The 19,925-nt window shown below is 42.0% G+C and overlaps 1 protein-coding gene across 6 annotated transcripts in view; it reads right to left on the bottom strand.

The window, feature by feature from the left end:
- Nucleotides 1-19,925, bottom strand: part of ANO4 (anoctamin 4) — a 288,919-nt gene that overhangs the window by 55,668 nt on the left and 213,326 nt on the right. For 5 of the 6 annotated variants that reach the window (XM_060245247.1, XM_060245249.1, XM_060245245.1 and 2 more), the window contains 5 exons: nt 18,687-18,731; nt 12,620-12,751; nt 9,150-9,256; nt 8,533-8,588; nt 7,564-7,685 (listed from right to left, as the gene is read on the bottom strand). In XM_060245247.1, the coding sequence (XP_060101230.1) occupies nt 7,564-7,685; nt 8,533-8,588; nt 9,150-9,256; nt 12,620-12,751; nt 18,687-18,731 (462 nt within the window). Of the gene's footprint in view, nt 1-7,563; nt 7,686-8,532; nt 8,589-9,149; nt 9,257-12,619; nt 12,752-18,686; nt 18,794-19,925 lie in introns of all 6 variants that reach the window. The other variant, XM_060245251.1, reaches the window with a different exon arrangement.

Raw genomic sequence — 19,925 nt, 5'->3', positions numbered from 1 at the left:
AGTGCTGCAGGCTGGCGGCGGCATCGGAGGCGGTGGAGGATGTGGTGTTGTCCTTGTTGGCTGAGTCTGCCTAGGGTTTGGGGTCTGCTGGGGCAGGGGTTGTGGAGCCCAGGGGTTAGTCTTCCCCTTTTAATTTTTGAGGGTGTGGGCCTGTGGGGCAACCTGGGTTTTTTATTATTGCCCTTGAGGTTGGCAGGTGACCATTTTGGAGAGCCTCCCCCTCCCCCCCCATTTTTCTCCTACTGGGGACATTGGTGTGCAGCAGAGGCTTTGGTGGCCATTTTGAGTTCCCTTTCTTCTTCCAGGGGGAAGCCATTTTAGAGTGGAGCTGCAGGAGGCCATTTTGTGGTCTTGTGCTTGCTATTTAGATGGCTGGTGAAAAAGGGTCGGGCAAGCCCAAAGGAAAAAAGCCAGCGCCTAAGGCGCCCAAGGCTCCTGCGAAAAGGCCACCACCGCCGTTATCCTCTTCTGATGAGGAGGGTGATATGGTGGTTGATTTCAATATTGCTTGTAGACTGAGAGCATTGGAACAGGCAGCGGGCATCCTTTCTCCAGGTGAGGAGGATGGTGTGAGGCAATCTAAGAAGGGTAAGCAGGCAAGTATTCTCACCAGGCTGTCTATTCTTGAGGGTAGGTCTGGTGGAGTCGTGCCTGGTGGGGATGCTGGCCTTTGCGGTCCAGAGGTGGGTTTGATGGTGGCGGCTGGAGCATCGGGGGTCAGTTTGCCATTGGTTCCTGCTGGATTCGGAGGTAGGTCGAGTGATAATTTACAGGCGGGGCCTGGGCAGGTTTGATCATGGGGAGCATGGGGGCCTGCTTCAGTGGCCGGGCAGGGCGATCCATGTCAAGCACGGGGGCACCTGCCTCCTCTGTGTTGGGCGCGTTTCAGAATTGGGCTTGGCCATGTGGGCAAGGCGTTCCTAGTGTGTACCCAGGCGCAGGGCATCCTGGCATGGCTGGTTCCTTTATGGGGGCACCCTCAACATATGGGATGGTGCCTTTTGCTGCTTTGCTGTTTGGGGAGGTTGCCTTGCCACTGGGGGACCACTTGCTTCCTGCTACTAGGGAAAAAATATTAAAAGGGGAGTACGTGGATATTTTTTCTCTTCTCTTTCAAGAGGTTGAGAAAAAAGACAAGGAAGAATTGGATGAGAAAGAGAAGGAAAACTTGAAAAAACCGGAAGGTGGACAGGACATGGGCTAATTGGCTTCCTGGGTTCTGTATTTATGCCGGGGTGATTGCGAGGGCGCAGCCATGGTGGGCAGCATCCCTGTTCCAGTATTTGGACATAATTTATAAAGGCTATATGGCCTTTAGTGGACCAGCCTGGTTACAATATGACCAGGAATTTAGGATAAGGGCTGCCCTGTATCCGTCCCTTCAGTGGGATCGGATCCATCAGCAGCTTTGGCTGCAGGTTATGTCCCTGGCTAGGCCTAATCTGGTCGCTCTGATAGTGGTCACTTGGTGAGTAGGTCATCCGCATCCGCTGCTGGTTCAACAGGCTCTCCCCGCGGTGCAGCGGGCCAGGCGGTTCAACCCCACATGCTCTGCTGGGAATTTGGATCCTTTGGGGTATGTAATAGGAAGGCGTGCCAGTTCAAGCACGAGTGCCCCATGTGTGGTGGTTCCCACTCATTTGACAACTGCCCTAGAGCCTGTGGGCGTAAAAATACGAAGAAGCCTGGCAGGAGTGGAGGTGCCTTTCCAGCTAAGAAAGGGGCCCAGCCCGATAAGGGTGGTACCTCTTGAGCAGTGGCTGTCGAGGTACCCTTGAAGGGTTGATAGTTTGTATTTGTTAGAAGGTTTTAAAGTTGGGTTTAGGATCCCTTTTCAGGGTCCTTGAGTTCTGTTTATGTCAGGAAACCTTAAGTCAGTTCAGGGCTTGGAGCAGGTTGTTAGGGACAAGATTGCAAAAGAGCTGGCTGAGGGAAGGATACTGGGTCCTTTTTCACATCCTCCAGTGAGTACTCTTAGAGTCTCACCTTTGGGTGTGGTGCCTAAAAAGGCGCCTGGTGAATTTCGTTTGATTCACCATTTGTCTTTTCCTATCTGGCTTTGTTGAGCTGGCGGCGGAGCTTGGGGTTCCTTTAGCGCGTGAGAAAACTGAAGGTCCAACCCAAAGGTTGACCTTTTTGGGGATTGAGATTGACACTATTGTGCAGTTGTCTAGGGTGCCTCTTCAGAAAATAGTGGCGCTGAGGGCTAGGATTTCTACCTTTCTTCTTAAAAGAAAGGTTACTTTGTTGGAGTTGCAGCAGCTAGTTGGGCACCTCAACTTTGCTTGCAAAGTGGTTGCTCCTGGGAGGGCTTTTCTTAGAAGGCTGTGCGATGCTATGGCAGGGTTACACTTGCCTCAGTATAGAACTAGGGTCACCTGCAGCATGAGGGATGATTTGAGGGTTTGGCAGGAATTTTTGGAGTCCTTTAATGGAGTCTCTTTTTGGAGGGACGACATGAGGCTCAAAGCTGAGCTTCAGGTCATGTCTGATGCTGCTGGTTCCTTGGGCTTTGGAGTCTATTTCTGTGGACATTGGTGCACGGATAGTTGGCCTGACTCCTGGGTAAAGGTTGGTGTGAACCGGGATCTTACGTTTCTCGAGTTCTTTCCTATTTTAGTCGCGGTTTGGCTGTGGGAGAAGGATATGGCCAATCCCACTGTCCATTTTTGGTGTCATAATATGGCGGTGGTCCACGTCATTAATTCCCTTTCATCCAAATCTGGCCGGGTTATGAGATTGGTGAGGGCCTTCACTGTGTGCTGTTTGTGGCTTAACATTTTGTTTTTAGCCAAGCATGTTCCTGGGGTGAGTAACAGGGTGGCTGACGCTCTATCTCGTAAACTGATGGAGAGGTTTCATCAGCTGGCTTCAGATGCCGACAGAGAGCCGGTGCCAATGCCCCAGGAGCTATGGCTGATTGGAGAGCCGAGGCCTACAGAGCGATAGGTCTAGCCATTGCGCCCAGCACCAGGAAGTCTTACGAACGGGCTGTGTGGCAGATTGAAGACTTTGAACATATGAACATATGAAGCTGCCTTATACTGAATCAGACCCTCAGTCCATCAAAGTCAGTATTGTCTACCCAGACTGGCAGCGGCTCTCCAGGGTCTCAAGCTGAGGTTTTTCATGCCTACTTGCCTGGACCCTTTTTAGTTGGAGATGCCGGGGATTGAACCTGGGACGTCCTGCTTCCCAAGCAGATGCTCTACCACTGAGCCACCGTCCCTCCCTAGGGCTGAGGTAGGGTATTGCAGGGTTTGGCCCCTCCCGGTGGAGCATTTACTCCATTACTATGTTTCGCTACAAGGTAAGGGGTTGGCCGTGCGATCCATTAGGGGGCGCCTGTCTGCATTGGCTTTTGTCAGTAAGGCGCTGGGTTATAGGGAAGAAACAGCTGACTTTCGTATTCAAAAGATGCTGGAGGGGTGGGCCAGAGAGGCTGGTCCCAGGGTTGATACGCGGAATCCTGTGTCTCCTTTGATTCTGCGGGGTTTGAAGAGGGTTTGGGACGTGGTGTGTGCTTCATCATTTGAAGCATGTTTGTTTCATGCTGCGTCTTTGTTAGCTTTTTGTGGGGCTCTTAGAGTAAGTGAGCTGGTGGCACAGTCTAGAAACGATGTTTCTGGTAAGGCTTTGTTGTTAAGGGATCTGCAGCTATTTGCGGGTAAGGCAGTCATCACTGTCCATCGCTCTAAGACGGATCAGTTGCAGAAGGGTACGGTGCTCGAGTTGGGTAGTTGTTCAGAGCTTGAGCTGTGTCCAGTTACTGCGTTGGCTGCTTATTTGGCAGTTAGGGGGCCCATGGGGGGGGTTTGTTTATACATTCGAATGGTAGCCTGTTGACGAAGCATCAGTTTTGGGGAACGTCATGGGCTTTGGGTGAGTTGGGGTTGTCTGGGGTGTGGTTTGGGACCCACTCCTTTAGAATTGGGGCAGCCTCAACAGCGGCTGTCATGGGATATCCTTCCACTTCCATTCAGAGATTGGGCAGGTGGCGTTCCTCGACCTATAAGGCTTACGTGCGACCTTTTATTAGGCCGTGAATGACTTGGTGTCTGTTTATTGTTGGTTCTGTTCTTGTTTAACTGTTTTTTCTCTTTAGATGCAGTTGTTCCTGGCCAGAGGAGCTGAGTTCTCATATGCGGCCATAGCCACATGTTTTGGGCCACTCATCAGGCTCGGAAAACTGCGGTTGGCTCTCAGCTGGGACTCAGCCAGCATGTGTGTATCGAATGGCGGGGGTGCCGGGGCCTTCAGTGGCCGGGCCTGCTGCCTTTGTTGTTTAAAGATTGTGTGGGTCCTCCTCCTCAGGTTTTAATTGTTCACTTGGGAGGTAACGATCTGGGACTCTTAAAGGGCAAGGCTTTAGTTTGGCAGGCCCAGGATGATTTCCAGCACATTCGGAAGCGATGGCCTGGGACCACCATAATTTGGTCAGCCATGCTGCCTCGCCTGGTGTGGCGTTGTGCTTGGGACCCTACAGCTATAGAAAGGGCCCGGTATAAGGCTAATAAGGAAATCAGGAAGGTGCTGGAAAAGGGGTTCGGCCACTATTTGCCCCATCCGGACATTTTGTTGAAATTTCCTGACCTCTACAGAGGGGATGGGGTCTATCTCTCGGAAAAGGGTAATATGCTTTTCCTGAGAGATTTGCAGCAAGGGTTGTGGGTGGCTTTGGGCCTCCCGGTGGGCACTAAGCCCTAAGTAGAGACTTGGCCTTAGTAGTGGCAGGTTTTTGGGGTTTAGGGCACTATGTGGCTAGGGGAGGACTGTGAAGCATCCCCCTTTTGGGGAATTTGGGGTCTGGCATGATCAGCCTTTGGGTTTGAAGACCCGGGTTTGGAGAATGAAGACTGTCTGGGAGGCTCAGCTAGAGGGTGCCTTTCTGGTGAGACGTGCGTCTGGGTTTGGGCCCTCTGGTGCATGCCTTCCTGCTGGGCCTGCCTGGAGGGAGCTGAGTAACACTCAGCTCCAGCTGGGGGGCTGGGTCTCTCGCCCGTTAATGGCAGGGGAGCAGTCGCGGTGACCCCTAGCCCTGGCCAGGTCGCTGGTGAGGTACCCTTGCTGTTTATTAGAATATTGAATAAAGTGGCCCAATTTTTTACCAATACTCTGTGTCTGACTCTTTATTCCATCCTTGGGGAGCAACATAGTTTATGCACTACCAATAGTTATTTTAAAGCTTTTTATTTGATTGTGGGTGGTTGGGATACAAAAAATCTACAGGAGAGGTCATAATAGGGGACTTGATAGTCTTCAGTCAAGCAGGCAACTGCCTCAGAGCCTCCCCACCTTCCACCCCATAGCCATTATAGACTGGTTTGTAGAACCATTTATTGATACATGATCAGCTGTTGCAGCTTCAATGCATCAAAAGGATATCAAGGACTTCATTATGGACATTGCTCAAGTATCACATGAGCTTGCTTAGAAATCAGAATCACCACAATAACTGGTCAGCAGAATTCTTAACAATTTGATACATCATCCCTAGAATGATGCCAATATGCACAAATTAACTCAAGTACTGACAGATGTTATCTATCTTGCATATGCTTTAATTGCCAAGTTGACAGTACTGCTAACAACCATACAACCCATCCATGAGGATCAGATGAACCATTGGCAGTCCCTGACAAGATACTTGAGAATTAAAATAATATGGTGTGCACCATGTATTGTCAAAGGTACAAAGACAGTCAATTGGGGAGGGGGAGTCAGCTTCATTTGGAGGTCATCCATTAGAGCAACTAGGACAGTCTCAGTCCTGTAGCCAAGGTGGAAGCCAGACTGGAAAGGGTCTAGCAACCTCCCCCTGAAACTCTGGATACCAAGGAAATGTGTACACATGCCATTCAAGCCAAATTGTTCTCTTAGGACACAGATAACAGAGTTTTTAGGGATATCTATAGCTGCAGAAAGACACTGTTCTTTGACAACAGTTGGTCTCAAAGATATTTTAATACCCCACTGTATTTCTTGGGTCAAGATATTAAATCTGTTCCACCAGACTTTTGGCTGAGGACCCTCCTCTAGTATATGCCTAGAATTATAGAATCATAGGATCAGAATTGGAAGGGACCTCCAAGATTATCTAGTCCAACCCCCTGAACAATGCAGAAAACTCACAAATACATTCCCCCCACACATACATCCTCAGTGACCCCTGCTGCATTCCCAGAAGATGGCAAAAAACCCTCCAGGATCCCTTGCCAATCTGACCTGAAGAAAAATTGCTGACTGACCACAAAGTATTTCCCTGGACATGTAAGAAAGAGAGGGCAACCTATCTTGCCCTCTTCCCTCTTGCCTGTGAATGTAGCTGGCAGTCAGAACTGGGATTATTTTTTACTTGCCATTGGACTGTTAAAATGTTCTGTTAATTGTTTTTTTTTAAATCTTGCTGTTGTTTTATGTAAGTTGTACATCACCCAAAGCCCTGGCCGATTTATAAATATAATAGAGATTCAATGATCCAGTGGGCAGAACTGTGGACTGGACTTTGGGCTTCAGCTTCCTAGAGCAGTACTCAACTTGAGTCTGGGAGGATCTCACTGTGGTACAGAGCACTTGTGAAACAGAATCATTTGAAAGATTCTCAAATAAATAAGAGAATTTCAAAGCTGATCATGTTGTGGTTTACTATATATCCATGAACTTTAGAAAAATTGCACACCAAGCAAACTCCTTGGTGAATGTTCTCTCCTGAAATAATATCCCATCCTAAAATATTACAAGAGATGAGGCTGCTTGTTTCTTTACTTATCTAATTGTTCCTGGTAAACTTTAATGATTTTTTCCCCACTTAGGAAGAACTTTTTAAAATGCAGAGAAAATGAATCTTATATTGCAGTTTTTGTATATTAAAAGTGTTTCAGTGATCTGTGTGGTTTGTAGGCTTAAAAAATCTTCTTAAATCCCCAGGAAAATGCTTCAATGACACTCCTATCCTAACCACTGGTACTGACATATCTGCCTGCAATGCAGAGACCACACTGCATTCAGTGATGAAGAGCTGGTAGAAAGGTTGGCATTTTTTATTCACAGCACTTAAATGCTGGCATTCGAAATCATAGGATTGGGACACAAGCCACTGCTTTCCCACGCCACTAAGGATATTATGTTCAGACTTGTGACTTCATACTGCAGTCCTTCTGAAGGCAAGATGCCATTTCAGGTTGCCAATGTTAGTTATGCCAGAAATTGAATCTGTTATGACCAGAAATGTGCCATGTGCCAGAAATCTAGTTTGTTATGGCCACCAAGAAAAGTTTAACACTAGTACAGGATAACTGTAGACATCCAACATGGATCCTAGTCTTGTGAATGGTACAACCTGCTTTTTAAAAACTGCAGGGCAACCCATATTTGGAAGTAACACAGCTGAGCCTCTGGTCTGAATACATGAGAATAATTCACACAGCGAAGGTATATGAAGATATACACAATGAGATTATTGGGGGGGGGGGGGGGCGGTCACCATACATATATACTGATTTCATATGCACACCACATAATATATATGTAAGAATTGGTTTTTTTTAAAAAAAAAGGTTTTACCGTACAAGATCCAAAGGCTGGTATTTATACCAAGCTCCCCACGATGCCCAGCACTCATAAAGCAGATGCCTGTGGTTTTCTGCCCCATGGGTTCTTATGGACTTTTTACTTCTGAAACTACCCTAAAATACACATGGTTAATGAGAAATTGGTTAAGAAATATTCATTGCCAGAAATGATATTTTTTTAAAAAATGTATAAACCATGTAAAAAAGAAGACACACCATTATCTGAAACTGTTTTCCACAAAAGTTATTTTTTAATAGACATAATTGTTTTTATATCACTGTTGCTCAGATAATAATTTTTGGCTGGCATGGGGAGGGGGCAGGGTGCTACAACCTCCCAGAGAAAAATGTGCACAGAAGGAAAACATTATATAGAAAGCTAGTGGTAGAGGTTAGGATGATGGACCAGGATCTGCCAGATCTGGGTTCAAATCCCTCTTCTGCCATGTTTTCACAGCTGCATGCAGGCAAACTGTAGTTTCACATGGTCAAACATGAAGAGAAACACCACAAAACACAGAAGATATGGGAACCTCGTTGGATGGTTTGTTGCAGCATGCTTTATGTTGGGATTGTTCTGGAAAACATTTGTCATGTTTTCGTTAATACAACTTCTGGTGGGAGATGCTAGAATGATAACATAATATCAGTGTTCCTCTCCTGTTTTACAGATGTGATTCAAGCAACCTGTTTTAAATCTCTAAAAGAGACACCAGGCTAAGCATACCCTTAGAAACATTTTCAGGCATATGAGTCCAGTCCTATGTGGGATGTTGCCAGCAGATTTATTATGCAATAGAACGTTCGTTATATATCATGGGTTTCATTTACCTTAAGGAGTACATACCCTGTCTCCCCCTAAATCTCTGAAAATCAAAATTAAAGCCATTGAAAACAATGAAGGTAAAAGTAGTTTGAGAATGAAACTGGGCCTACTAAGAAAAATAAATTGCAAAGATACCTCATGAAGAGGAAATGCAGCTTCATAGGAGCCATTAGTAAGCAATCGATTCAGACCTAAAAATAAAAATATTCAATATACTACAGGTATTAGTATAATATACAGGAATTAGTATAATATAAATAGGCTGCACATTGGTAGGAGAATGGGAAATTCTTTTTAAAACAGTTTTTAATGTTGTGACATTGATAAGAAGTAGCCCAAGTAGAGAAAGCATAAGATCCACAAATCCCATATCTCACAAACATTTTTCTTCAGAGTTCCTTGTAAATTGGTCTGTATATCAACTTAGAAATACAATACTGCAGGTAGAAGTAGGGTTGGACAAATATAGCTTTTTTATTTCTGTTTTTGTATGTTGTGAGATTTTCATTTTGCCCATTTTCTCTGCTGGTATTCCTGATTCATTTTTTTATACCACTTCTACACAACTAACACAAAAATGGCATTAGAAACTGCATAATAAAGACATATGGGTTCAATTTGCACATGAGGCACAAAACAGGGCAACTGTGAATATCTCCAGTCACTGGAAACTCTTGCCAAGTAATAACTCTCACCTTAGTTACTGGGAGTGTCTAACTTAAAGGTAAAATCGTCTGATGTTCTATACTTACCTATTTTGTTTTTCCCTTCTTCGTATTTTACTCTCTGTAAAATATGATGAACAATCCTAGTTCTTGTAGCATTGCTGAAGAAAGTGTCTTTGTTGTGGATGATGAAGCTATTTTTGAAAATATCACAAGGAGATAGTTATCATTCATTGCACAATGACATCTACAAGGAAGTGTCATTGACATCTCTGACATATCAGCAACAGAACACAAGAAAAGATAAGTGAATCACAATATGAAGTTTCTGCCCCAGCAGGGTCATTACAAAGACATTTTACATGAAAGCTACATTCTTAGAATGTTAACAAGAGCTTGTGGGATTTTTTAATAGAATGACATCAGCATCAGTTCTCTAGTTGAGCTACAATGATTGGTCGATGCAACCAATTACCTTTGCATGTCTAAGGCTGCAGACTTATTAGGAATAAGCCCACTGAGCCTAGTGAAACTTATTTCTGAGTAAACATGTAACAGACAGGACTGCATGCCTGATATCTGTGACTCAGACAAGTCAGTTCCAACATGACATTATTAATCCTAACAAAGCTTTTGGGTTTAGGGAGCAACCTAACAATTGACTGTCATCTCAAACATCTAATGCAAAGATAGTGATGCTTATGCACCACTACACTGATACACTGAAAGTTAGATGATGCACTACAGATGCTGAGGTATTATTTTATCTAGTTTTTATCATACCCATTTTTTAAAAAATGACAAGCCACAGAAACACTGTCTTGAGAGATGAGTAATTGCTTTGATGTAAAATCTGTAACTTGGAAATTTCAACCCAGTTTTACAATAGCTAACAAACAGAAGAAAGGTCACTGCAATGCTGTCATCTAAAAAATGGCCTCTAACTAACTTGACTGCAGCTGGGAACAAGCCAGCCAATTAATTTTTGTTCTGGAAACTTTCCAGGTTACAAACTTCAGCTTTAGACCAAATGTGATGTTGCTCTGTAATAAATGTCTATGCACCTCCTTGCTGATTTACTGAAAGGTCTATATGCATACACAAACCTATTTTCTGACCCTTTATGCTATGCCTCCCTGTTGCATTTATTGAGGACACTAAATGGTGAGCTGCTAAGCAAGTATTCCATTAAATAATCTCAATAAAAATAGACCCCCATATACTTTGAAGACACTGATCAGTCTCTGATCTGTCCAATGTCCACTTGCACCTCCAAAGTCCACTTACACCTACCGATCACTACCACTTTTGTTTTATATAGACAATAAATTGCTGTTCCCCATTTCGCACTCCAGAAATCATCTGAGATCCACCTGGATCTCTGAAAGCAGCACTATGCAACCAGCATTTAGCCACACAAGAACCTTCTGGTTTCCAACTTTCAGTTGGAAAAAGGACAACAATAACAATGATTCTATTAAATGAAGAATGAAAGTAGCTCATAGGCATCCTTGCCCCATTTGTCCACATGCCTAATCTAAATCAACAGAAGTTCCATCAAATTTCTTTGTGACCATTCATACATCTGTGAATCAAGTGTTCTAAACATAAAACTAATCAATATTACTTTTAAAAACATGAGTGTTCACGATCATTTCACCATTACCAGGTAAGATTTGTGTTTTGCTTTTTGTAATGGCCTGAGACTAAATACAATAAAAGTGATTTGACAAAGTGAATGATTACAGCTGGAGGCAGAACAGTTAAAAAACCACATGAATTCCAATCTCATGCACTGCACTGACCATTCCCACCTCACTTCATATCTAAATAGGAAAATTATCCCTTGCAATTCCCTTAAAAGGATCAAATTGTGTATAAGCAACAGATCTCTCATAAATCACATGAGAGAATCCAAACATGCCATTTAAATCATTAGACTTAAGTGATTCACCAGCAGCTTAGGTCCCATTTGCTTTTTAAATTTTTTATAAATCATTATTAAAATGTTCTCTGATGGAGTGTTCACCCCAACATCAAATAAGTCAAAACTGCCTTCGGAAATTATTTTCTTTTCTTAAAACTCTGAATATATCTGTCTGTGTTGATTGGTTGAGCTGTGTGGGGGAGGGGCGGGGGGAGAGAAAGAGATAGGGTGCATACATGCAAGGTCATAGAGTAAAAGAGAATAGACTTTATTAGACCCATGTTGATTTAGTGAGCAACAATTAAAAACACTAAGAATAAAAAAGTCCACATAATTGAAAAAACATATTGTTACATTACTATAAAGTCATCTATAAACCAGCAAACACTAAAAGCAATGTATGGCCGGAGAAAAGAAATAAATTAAAAATCTTTCTAAAATAGGAGGGAATTAGTGAGTAGTGACTCAAATAGGTTTATGTCAGTCGGAAATTCAAAAGTTTAGTGTGATTTCTCAGAAAGGTCTCTAGGAACTACAATCATTGCAACTGATGGTCCTGGCACTGGAAATTAGTTCAGAATACAGTAGATTTCGTGTAACAAGACTGACAAAACACACACAAAACACCCTGCTTTGGTGAATAGCTCAAATGGTTAAAACGTTTTAGAGATTACCCTACTAGTAGCTATTCCATACAGAATATTCTATGTCATTTTTATACTCATCAGAGTAATATACTCAATCTAACAAGTAGCTTGCAGATCTCAGCAGCAGGCAGCTTCTGCTTGCCATTCAGAGCACTGATATGTACATTAAGTGCTCTAAATAGGTGACAACTTCCATAACTGAAAAAAGGTTTTCAAAATAACATATGGACTGTGTCTATACTCCTGGAGCTTGTGGGTGGCAGTCTCACCCAGATGGCTTCCTCTGGTTCATTCACTCAGCAGCAAATGAGTGGTGAAAAGATGAATGGGCAAAGGATGCAGAAAGGACATTAACATTATTTCTCGTATTCTGCAATCCACAGGCATTGGTGCGTTTTTGACATGGTGGCTTACAAAGTGCTTGGCTTGACTTTCCACCAGAGATAGTTCAGTTTTCAGGTTTTGCAGGTATCCCATTTCTTCTTTTGCTGTAGAAAATTTGATTTTCAATACAATCCTATGCAGAGTTACTGTAGCCTAAACCCACTGATTTCAGTGGGCTTAGACTGGTGTACTAGTGTATGTAATGTGCAGGTCTATTAGCTTTAAAATGCCATTTTTTAAGAACAGTAGAGAGAACTGATGGTCACCATTTATTATACTAGTAAGAAGTTCTTACACAAATGGTTGGGTGCAGTATAAAGCACAGTTTTTCATTATGCTGCATATACTGAATCCTATAAGCATTATCAATATTTGATTTTTTAAAAATCAAGCACAGGGTAGCTGGTGTGGGTTTACTCTTTAGGATCCCTTTGCAGCAAGTGTAGATGGTGTCCTGAAGATATACTGTAAATATATTGCAGAGCCAAAACTACAATGTTTGAGTAATCAATAGGAGTTTCCGGGGTTTCTCCTCCCCCAGTATAAAATGCTAATAGCTTATCTAAAGTTTTCTCTTGCCTGCAGCACCAGCTACTCACTGATGGATTCTTTGCTGACTGAATGGGGCAGTGTAGCAGTCATTCTCCTCCAGGTCCGGAAGTCTTTCTTTGTCCAGCCTCATTGGCTTTCTAGGTAGCCATCCTCGAAACCTGCTTAATTGTTTCTCGATTCTGCAGCACATGAAAAGTAACACCAAATGAGACATCAAATTATCAGTATCTTTGAACTATTTTCCTTACATACATTTCCTGACATGGAAAGTTAAAGGGTTTCCAGAAAGTAATGGAAGTTAGGCATGGGAACATTCTTGCCACTACTTTCCAGAACATATTTGTGTACAACTGGGCCCCCCAACCTTTTTGAGCCTTTGGGCACCTTTGGAATTCTGAAACAAGGTGGTGGGGGCAACTGCAAAATGGCCATTGCAGTAGACAGAGTCAGCCGCAAAATGTCAGAGAATGAGGTTATAACTCTAACAGTAACTCTTCAATAGTTCAGGCAGAAGCTCTGTTTAACAGGATGCCTTTTAAAATGAACCTGCTATTTAAAATATTTCCTTGCACATACACACACATTACCTTGAGACACTCAATGAAGATCCTTGTGTTATGGTGACAGCTGCTTCCAACATTTTTAAAAGTCTGCTCAGCCAGTCAAAAGCCCTCCTGGGCAAAAGTTCCATCTAGCCCCACCCATTTTCTATATATATTTGGTGGGCACCATGGTTCCCACAGGCACCATGTTGGGGGCCTCGGGGTGCACTATAATAGAACCAACTAACCTGTTTGTTTATAGCACTTTTACCTCAGATTTCTACTCTGAAAATCCTAGGTGTAGCTTATAATAATTAAAATTACAAATCACTAAGCAGTATACCTTTTTAAAAAGAAAGCAACAGCATATTCTGATGCCATGCAAAGAAAAGTAACATCACATAATCACTGAACAACAACATAAAACAGCACGAAACCAAGCCTGCAGACCCAAATTCAAAAGCAAATCAAATTAAAACTAATTACTACTAAAAGATCAGGTAGAAGTGGTAGAGACTCAAGTAGATGAAAATGGTGATCAGCACTGGGTAAATCTGTCATTGGTAGGAATTCCAAAGCCAGGACACCGTGACAGAGAAACCTCCTCTCCAAAAGCCCACCCACCTGATTTCCCCCAATAGAGGCACCTCCCAGAGAAAAGCCTCCTTAGCAGATTTCCATTTCAATGGGCATATTTAATTGTGTGCTCAATAAATTAAAATTTATGCGGTCAAACTCTATGTTTTGAACACTTAAGAGAGCAATAGAAGGTTCTCTGGGATTTAAATTCACATCCCTGAAGATTTATCTTTTCTCGCTTTGCCAAATACTGTTACAAAGGAGTATTCCTTTCTGTATGCTCTACCTTTGTTAGGCTGTCTTTCTGTTTACTGCCCCATAGAACCCAAATCAGAGGTACAGGAAACTGATAATGACTTTGGAGCAGGGCTTTTTTGTAGAAAAAGCCCAGCAGGAACTCATTTGCATATTACACCATACCCCCTGATGTCACAATTGTTTCGCACAGGGCTTTTTTTTGTAGAAAAAGTCCAGCAGGAACTTCAAGTCAGCCAGAACTGCATTCCTATACGTTCCTGCTAAAAAAAAGCCCTGCTTTGGAGATGTGACAGGGAAGTACAGTGCAATTCTAAACAGAGATACTCTACAGTAACGGTTAGGAGACCATGATGCCAACAAACTTCTCCAGACCCTAAATTTCTTTCCAAGACCTAAAGATGTCTTAACTACAGGAGTGTAGTACCTTAAGTGGCTTGTGGATTGCACTCAAAATCTCCTCCAGTAATTATTAATATTATTAAATAGCAACTCTGATACCAGTGGAACACTGATTTCATTCCATTTATTATTTGGCAGAACAGAAACACTTCTTAATAAAGCTCAAATAAGCTCTTGGCAATTTTATTTCCTGAAGTTTTGAACTGATTCAATTTTAATTTGTGCCTTAATTGACAAGCTATACTAAAGACATTAAGCAGGAAGATTTGGGAAGCCAGACAGAAAGCTCTGGAAGCTGAACCTGAGAACATTAATAACTTTGCTTCCCTTTACCTCTATAATACTCATGTATTATAGAGGGTGATTAAACAAAACTGCTCTGTCAGTTTGTTTCAGCTATATTGTTTTAGTAGGCAATAAAAAGTATAGACGCTCACAAGACAAATCATATGATTTGAGAACTGAAAGCAACACTAGTTCATAGATTTAATCATCTTCCTTCAGCAGATGAAAACAGAAGACTGCCAAAGTAACAGTGGTATGACCACCAAGAATTTCTGTCCACCTGGAGGTTCTAACATACAGTCTTTTGGCCATGCATAGAGCCAAGAGCTAATCAGAGTGCTCCGTTTTAAAAAATGAAAAACATCTTTGAGGGCGGGGGTGTCTGCAAATTCAAATGGAATACCTGCATCGGGGGGAGACCAGTTTAGTTATTTATTTACCCACCATCTGTCTGCTCAAAACAGATCATTTTTCTCAATGCTGAGTAAAGAACATGAGGTCATCAGAAACAGACAAGCATAAGCTTCCTTCTCTCCAATCTTTGACTCATAAGCATAGCCTCCAAGTCTGCCTTTAAATTTTAAAACAAATCAGCATGCATCCTGTGTAACATCTAGTTTGGTTAAAACTGGGACTGTACAATAAGCTAGGAATAAACGGATAACATAACTGTCTATTTACTACATTTGCACCCTGTTTTTCATCCTGCTTAGAACTCAAAGGGGCATACATAAAGATATCCCTGAAGATCTCCAACCCAGCTATTGGTCATTCCCAGATCTCCTCAGCTTCAGCAAAATTACCAGATTGTGCCTTTGGAACTGGACCAACATAATCCAGTATTTCTTTATTTGCATTATTTATAGTCCACCTTTCTCAAAGGGACTCAAAACAGATTACACATAGTCAGTACAATCAACAAAATGGGAAAATTAATAAGTAATGCGTTAGAATTTTAGAAGTCTGGAACCATCAGCAAGAACAGAAATTACATAATGGGATCCTATTTACAATAATCCATACCCAGCAATATAGGCCCACAATTCCTAATCTTTTATCCAAGCAAGTGTAATTATGCATAATTAACATAATCTAGCATCTATATTGGTATAAGGGTTCTTTTGTGCTAAATGGTCCTAGTGATGTTAAGAGCTCTTCATGAACTGTGTTGCCACCAAGAAACAACTGCTGCCAGTGGGATGTAGCAAGGTCAAAGGCAAAGTGTACAAGGTTGTTCACATAGAACATCACTAGTATTCTGGCTATCCATTTCTGAGTAGACACTGCTGTTTGTATTCACTAGTTCATCATTATGTGGAATCAAAGATTACCAGAACACAGCAACACAAATCTCTCACTACTCTGGGGAAAGAGGAAAAAACCCACTTGATTTTAAAGTAAATCTATTTTAATATAGATTCAAGTGGATTGTCATGTTAGTCTAAAGTAGCAGAACAAAGTCTGAATCCAGTGACACCTTTAAGACCAACGAAGTTTCATTCAAGGTATATGCTTTCATGCGAAAAGTGTGCATACACATGAAAATTTATACCTTGAATAAAACTTTGTTGGTTTTAAAAGGTGCCACTGGATTCAAACTTTGTTAATCTGTTTGAATGCTTACATTGGACATGACACAGAATATTGTTTCCCTGAAAAAGTTTAGACTTCTGTGTATCTCACTGACATAGATTTGGCCTATACTAGTGTAGTTGACAGGAATAAAAGTTTTTTAGTACCCTGATGGCATGAATGGCATGCAATTGGATTGTATTTTTTTAGTCAATCCATATTTCATTAACTCTAATATGATCTAATATGACTGCAATTTTATTTGCTCCACTCTGAAATAAATTATACCAAAAAGAACAAAGTCCAGAATCCAAAGGATCATACTAACTGTGCTCATCAAAACAGCAATTTTCCTGGACAAATGGTACATTTAAACGGGAGAAATTTTCAAGAGCATGCGGGGTGTGTGAGTACATTGCACTATGCATGACTAATCTATTTGGTGTGCCTAATTTAGATCCTTGGATAGTGACCCAGCTGTAATAATCTAATTATGCCTTCAATGTACTAAAGACATTCTGGAGAATATTTATAAAGATTTATTAGAAAAGGAACTCTGGAAGAGGTAGCATTCCGGAAGCAGGGTGAACTTTTTATAAAAAACCCCTTATTTGTCTATACTTTAAATATGGTCCAGCTGCATAACCAAAGTGGGATGTAGTATATATATAGCTACATTTAAATATTTATATATCTGTCTTTCTCCCAAGCATCCCAGGACTCAAAGTAATAACAATGTAAAAACAATATAAAACAACTTGATAAAACAGATATTAGAAAAAAACATTAACAACAAAAAGATAAACAACTTATATATTTCCCTATAGGGAAATATTTGCCCTTTGCTCAGGTTGCCTCAACAGCTCTCCGGAACAGATCTGTTTTGTAGCCTCATTACAAAGCCAACAGGCAGGAGAAACCTGATCTCTTCTGGAACACTGTTCCAGACGCATGGGGTAGCCATGGAAAATGCCTGAGTCTGATTGTAGCAGAACATGCCTTAAACAATGGGGGTAGTGCTAACAGACCTTGCTGGGAGCAATGAAACTGCTGTATGGCAACATGTAGAGAAAGTCAGTCCTTCAAGTTTGTGGGCTCCTAGACATGTTGAGCTACAAGGGAGCACCAACACCTTGAATTGGATCCAGAAGCTACTCAGAAGCCAATGAAGGGACAAGGCCCATAGCCACAGAGGGGCCTCTAGGGCAATGCCCCAATTTCCTGTCTAGATCCCCAACTCAACTTCCATCAAGGGCCCTGCTGGTCCCACCTCTCTCTCCCCTCCTGCTTGGCCAAGCAGGATGGAAGAGCGAGAGGTGTTGTTCTCTGTGCTTCTCACAGCTGGCCAGAAGACCAGGACTGATGGTCTCACCTCTCTCCCCCCTTCCTGCTTGGCCAAGCAGGATGGGCAAGCAAGAGGCAGCAGGCCAGATCTGTGTGCTTCTTGCAGGTGGCCAGCTGAAGTTTTAAAAAGTCCATTTTTAAAAGTCCTGGCTATACCCCTGAAAAGTACATTAAAACAGAAGTGATATGGTCCCATTGACTACCTCCATATAACAAACAACCAGACACATTTTGCACCAGCTACAGCTTCAAGATCATCTTCAAGGGCAGTCCCATGTAGAATGTGTTACAATAATCTAGCTCCAAGGTCACTGAGCTACAAAAATCATTCCTATGAGAATCAAATGATGATCTGTACAAGGAATATGTTACAAAGACTTTGGACCGTTATTTATCGAATAATATGAGGGGAGGGGAACTGCCATAATTCTAAAACATTCTACAGTAAAGGAAGGATATTATTCTGGAAGCTATTTCCCGTGTTTGAAACTGAGGGAAAGTGGTCAACAGACCACTCAGGTTTCCCCTATCAAGACAAATTTCCACTTTATTTTCTAGAGACATTCTATCTATTCCCATCTTCTGGCCCTTTCTATTTCTTACCACAAGGAGAACAACCATATACAGAAGGGAGTAGACACTACAAAAGTCTGTTTCAGTAAAAGGAAAAAAACAGAAATTTGAATTAAAAAATATTTGAGAGGTATGTAAATAAAGACAATTTGATTTGATTTCAATACTTTGATTTCAGTGGAAATTTCTCACTGTAATCAGAGTATTTACAGGAATTCTGATACTTTATTAGGGATGGCAGCCCCCCAGGTGGGACCTGAGGATCCCCTGGAATTACAGCTCATCTCCAGACTACACCGATCAGTTCTCCTGGAGAAAATGGATGCTCTGGAGGGTGGACTCTACTGCAATGTATCCTACGGAGGTACCTGTCCTCCCCAGACTCCATTCCCAGATCTTCAAGAGTTTCCCAAGCCGGATTTGGCAACCCTTCCCTGTTGGTGGCCAGGGGTTGGGGGGACCAGACAACCCTACCGTAGATTGTTCCTCCCTGGTGGACTTTTCCCCCATTGATTTTATTATCTGGTTTTCATTGCCCAAGGGGGGGGGGGAAGTCACTCACCTGTTCAGGAACTTGTATCGTCGATGCAGGTAATAGATTTTTCTCCTGGAAGAACAGCAAAAATGAAGCCAGTCGAGAAGAAAACCCATCGTCAGTTACAGTATGAACTAGCAAGGAAGGAAAGGAGATTGAAGACAGAAGCCTGTAAGAGGTGGAGGAAGAAACTAAAAAGAGAGATTAACAGACAGAACCATCACAGAAACACAAAAAAAGTGATATGTACCAGGGAAATTGTGGAAAAGTTTTTAGGTCTTAAGTCTTATTATTATTCTTCCTTCTGTTAACATTATGCATGGAAAAGAAGGTACCGGAAGATATTTTTTCTTTCAAAGGATCTTGGATACATTGGAGGGGGGGTAGGGAAACATTTTTTTTGTAAATCATGTTGACTACAAAGACAGACACTGTGCAATTGCCATAACTATGAATGAAGTTGGTTATCTAGGCAGATGCCGGGTTAATTGTTGCAGCTTTTCTTTGCATGTTAGGCATGCAGGGCATAAGCAACATTAATGTATTTGGCAGGTGCTTTTCTCCCCCATTTATCTAAGATAATTTTGGCTTTATGAGAATATAAAAGCTACTTTGGTTAGAATGTCCAGCTGATTTTAAAAATGGCTCTTTCCTGCTTTCTATTCAGCATTAAAACAATGGTTCCAACAGTCCATGAGAAGGATCAGAGTGCCAATATTGTGTGAAAATACTCTTGTTCTTCTGTTTCAAGATGAGAAAGATGTGGACCTATACCCATGGTTAATCTGACAACGCCTCCAGAATTACTGCAGCGGGATGCAAAAACTCCAAATACAGAGGAAGTCTGTGCATTTGACCATAGTAGGAGATGCAGTAACTTAAACTGAGACTTTTAAAAAAATTAGACAAAACAAGAAGTACGAACGTACATTTCCTGCTCTCCTGTATTTGATAACATGCAAGATTGCTCTTAGACTGCATTCATATTGTGTTTAATTCCAGAAAATGGAAGACAGGCATTTAGTTCCCCTCTATGACATCAAGTAGAACTGACTGTATGTCTTGACACCACAATATTATGCATTTTCCTGAATCTCCACAGTAGCGACACATGATGGAGAACAGGTGGCACTGTCTCTTCCTGCAAAATCTGTATGTATTTACAAAGTTCCAGTTTCTTGCTTGTATATTTGATTATTTCTTCTTTTAAATGTCAATGTCAAATCAAATAAATTCTAGACATTTTCCTTTTGTGTGTTTATAACT

Source organism: Heteronotia binoei, chromosome 8, assembly GCF_032191835.1.
Source record: "Heteronotia binoei isolate CCM8104 ecotype False Entrance Well chromosome 8, APGP_CSIRO_Hbin_v1, whole genome shotgun sequence".
Taxonomy (NCBI): Eukaryota; Metazoa; Chordata; class Lepidosauria; order Squamata; family Gekkonidae; genus Heteronotia; species Heteronotia binoei.
Note: the sequence above shows the minus strand (reverse complement) of the source record. Positions and strands in the feature narration are given on the sequence as shown.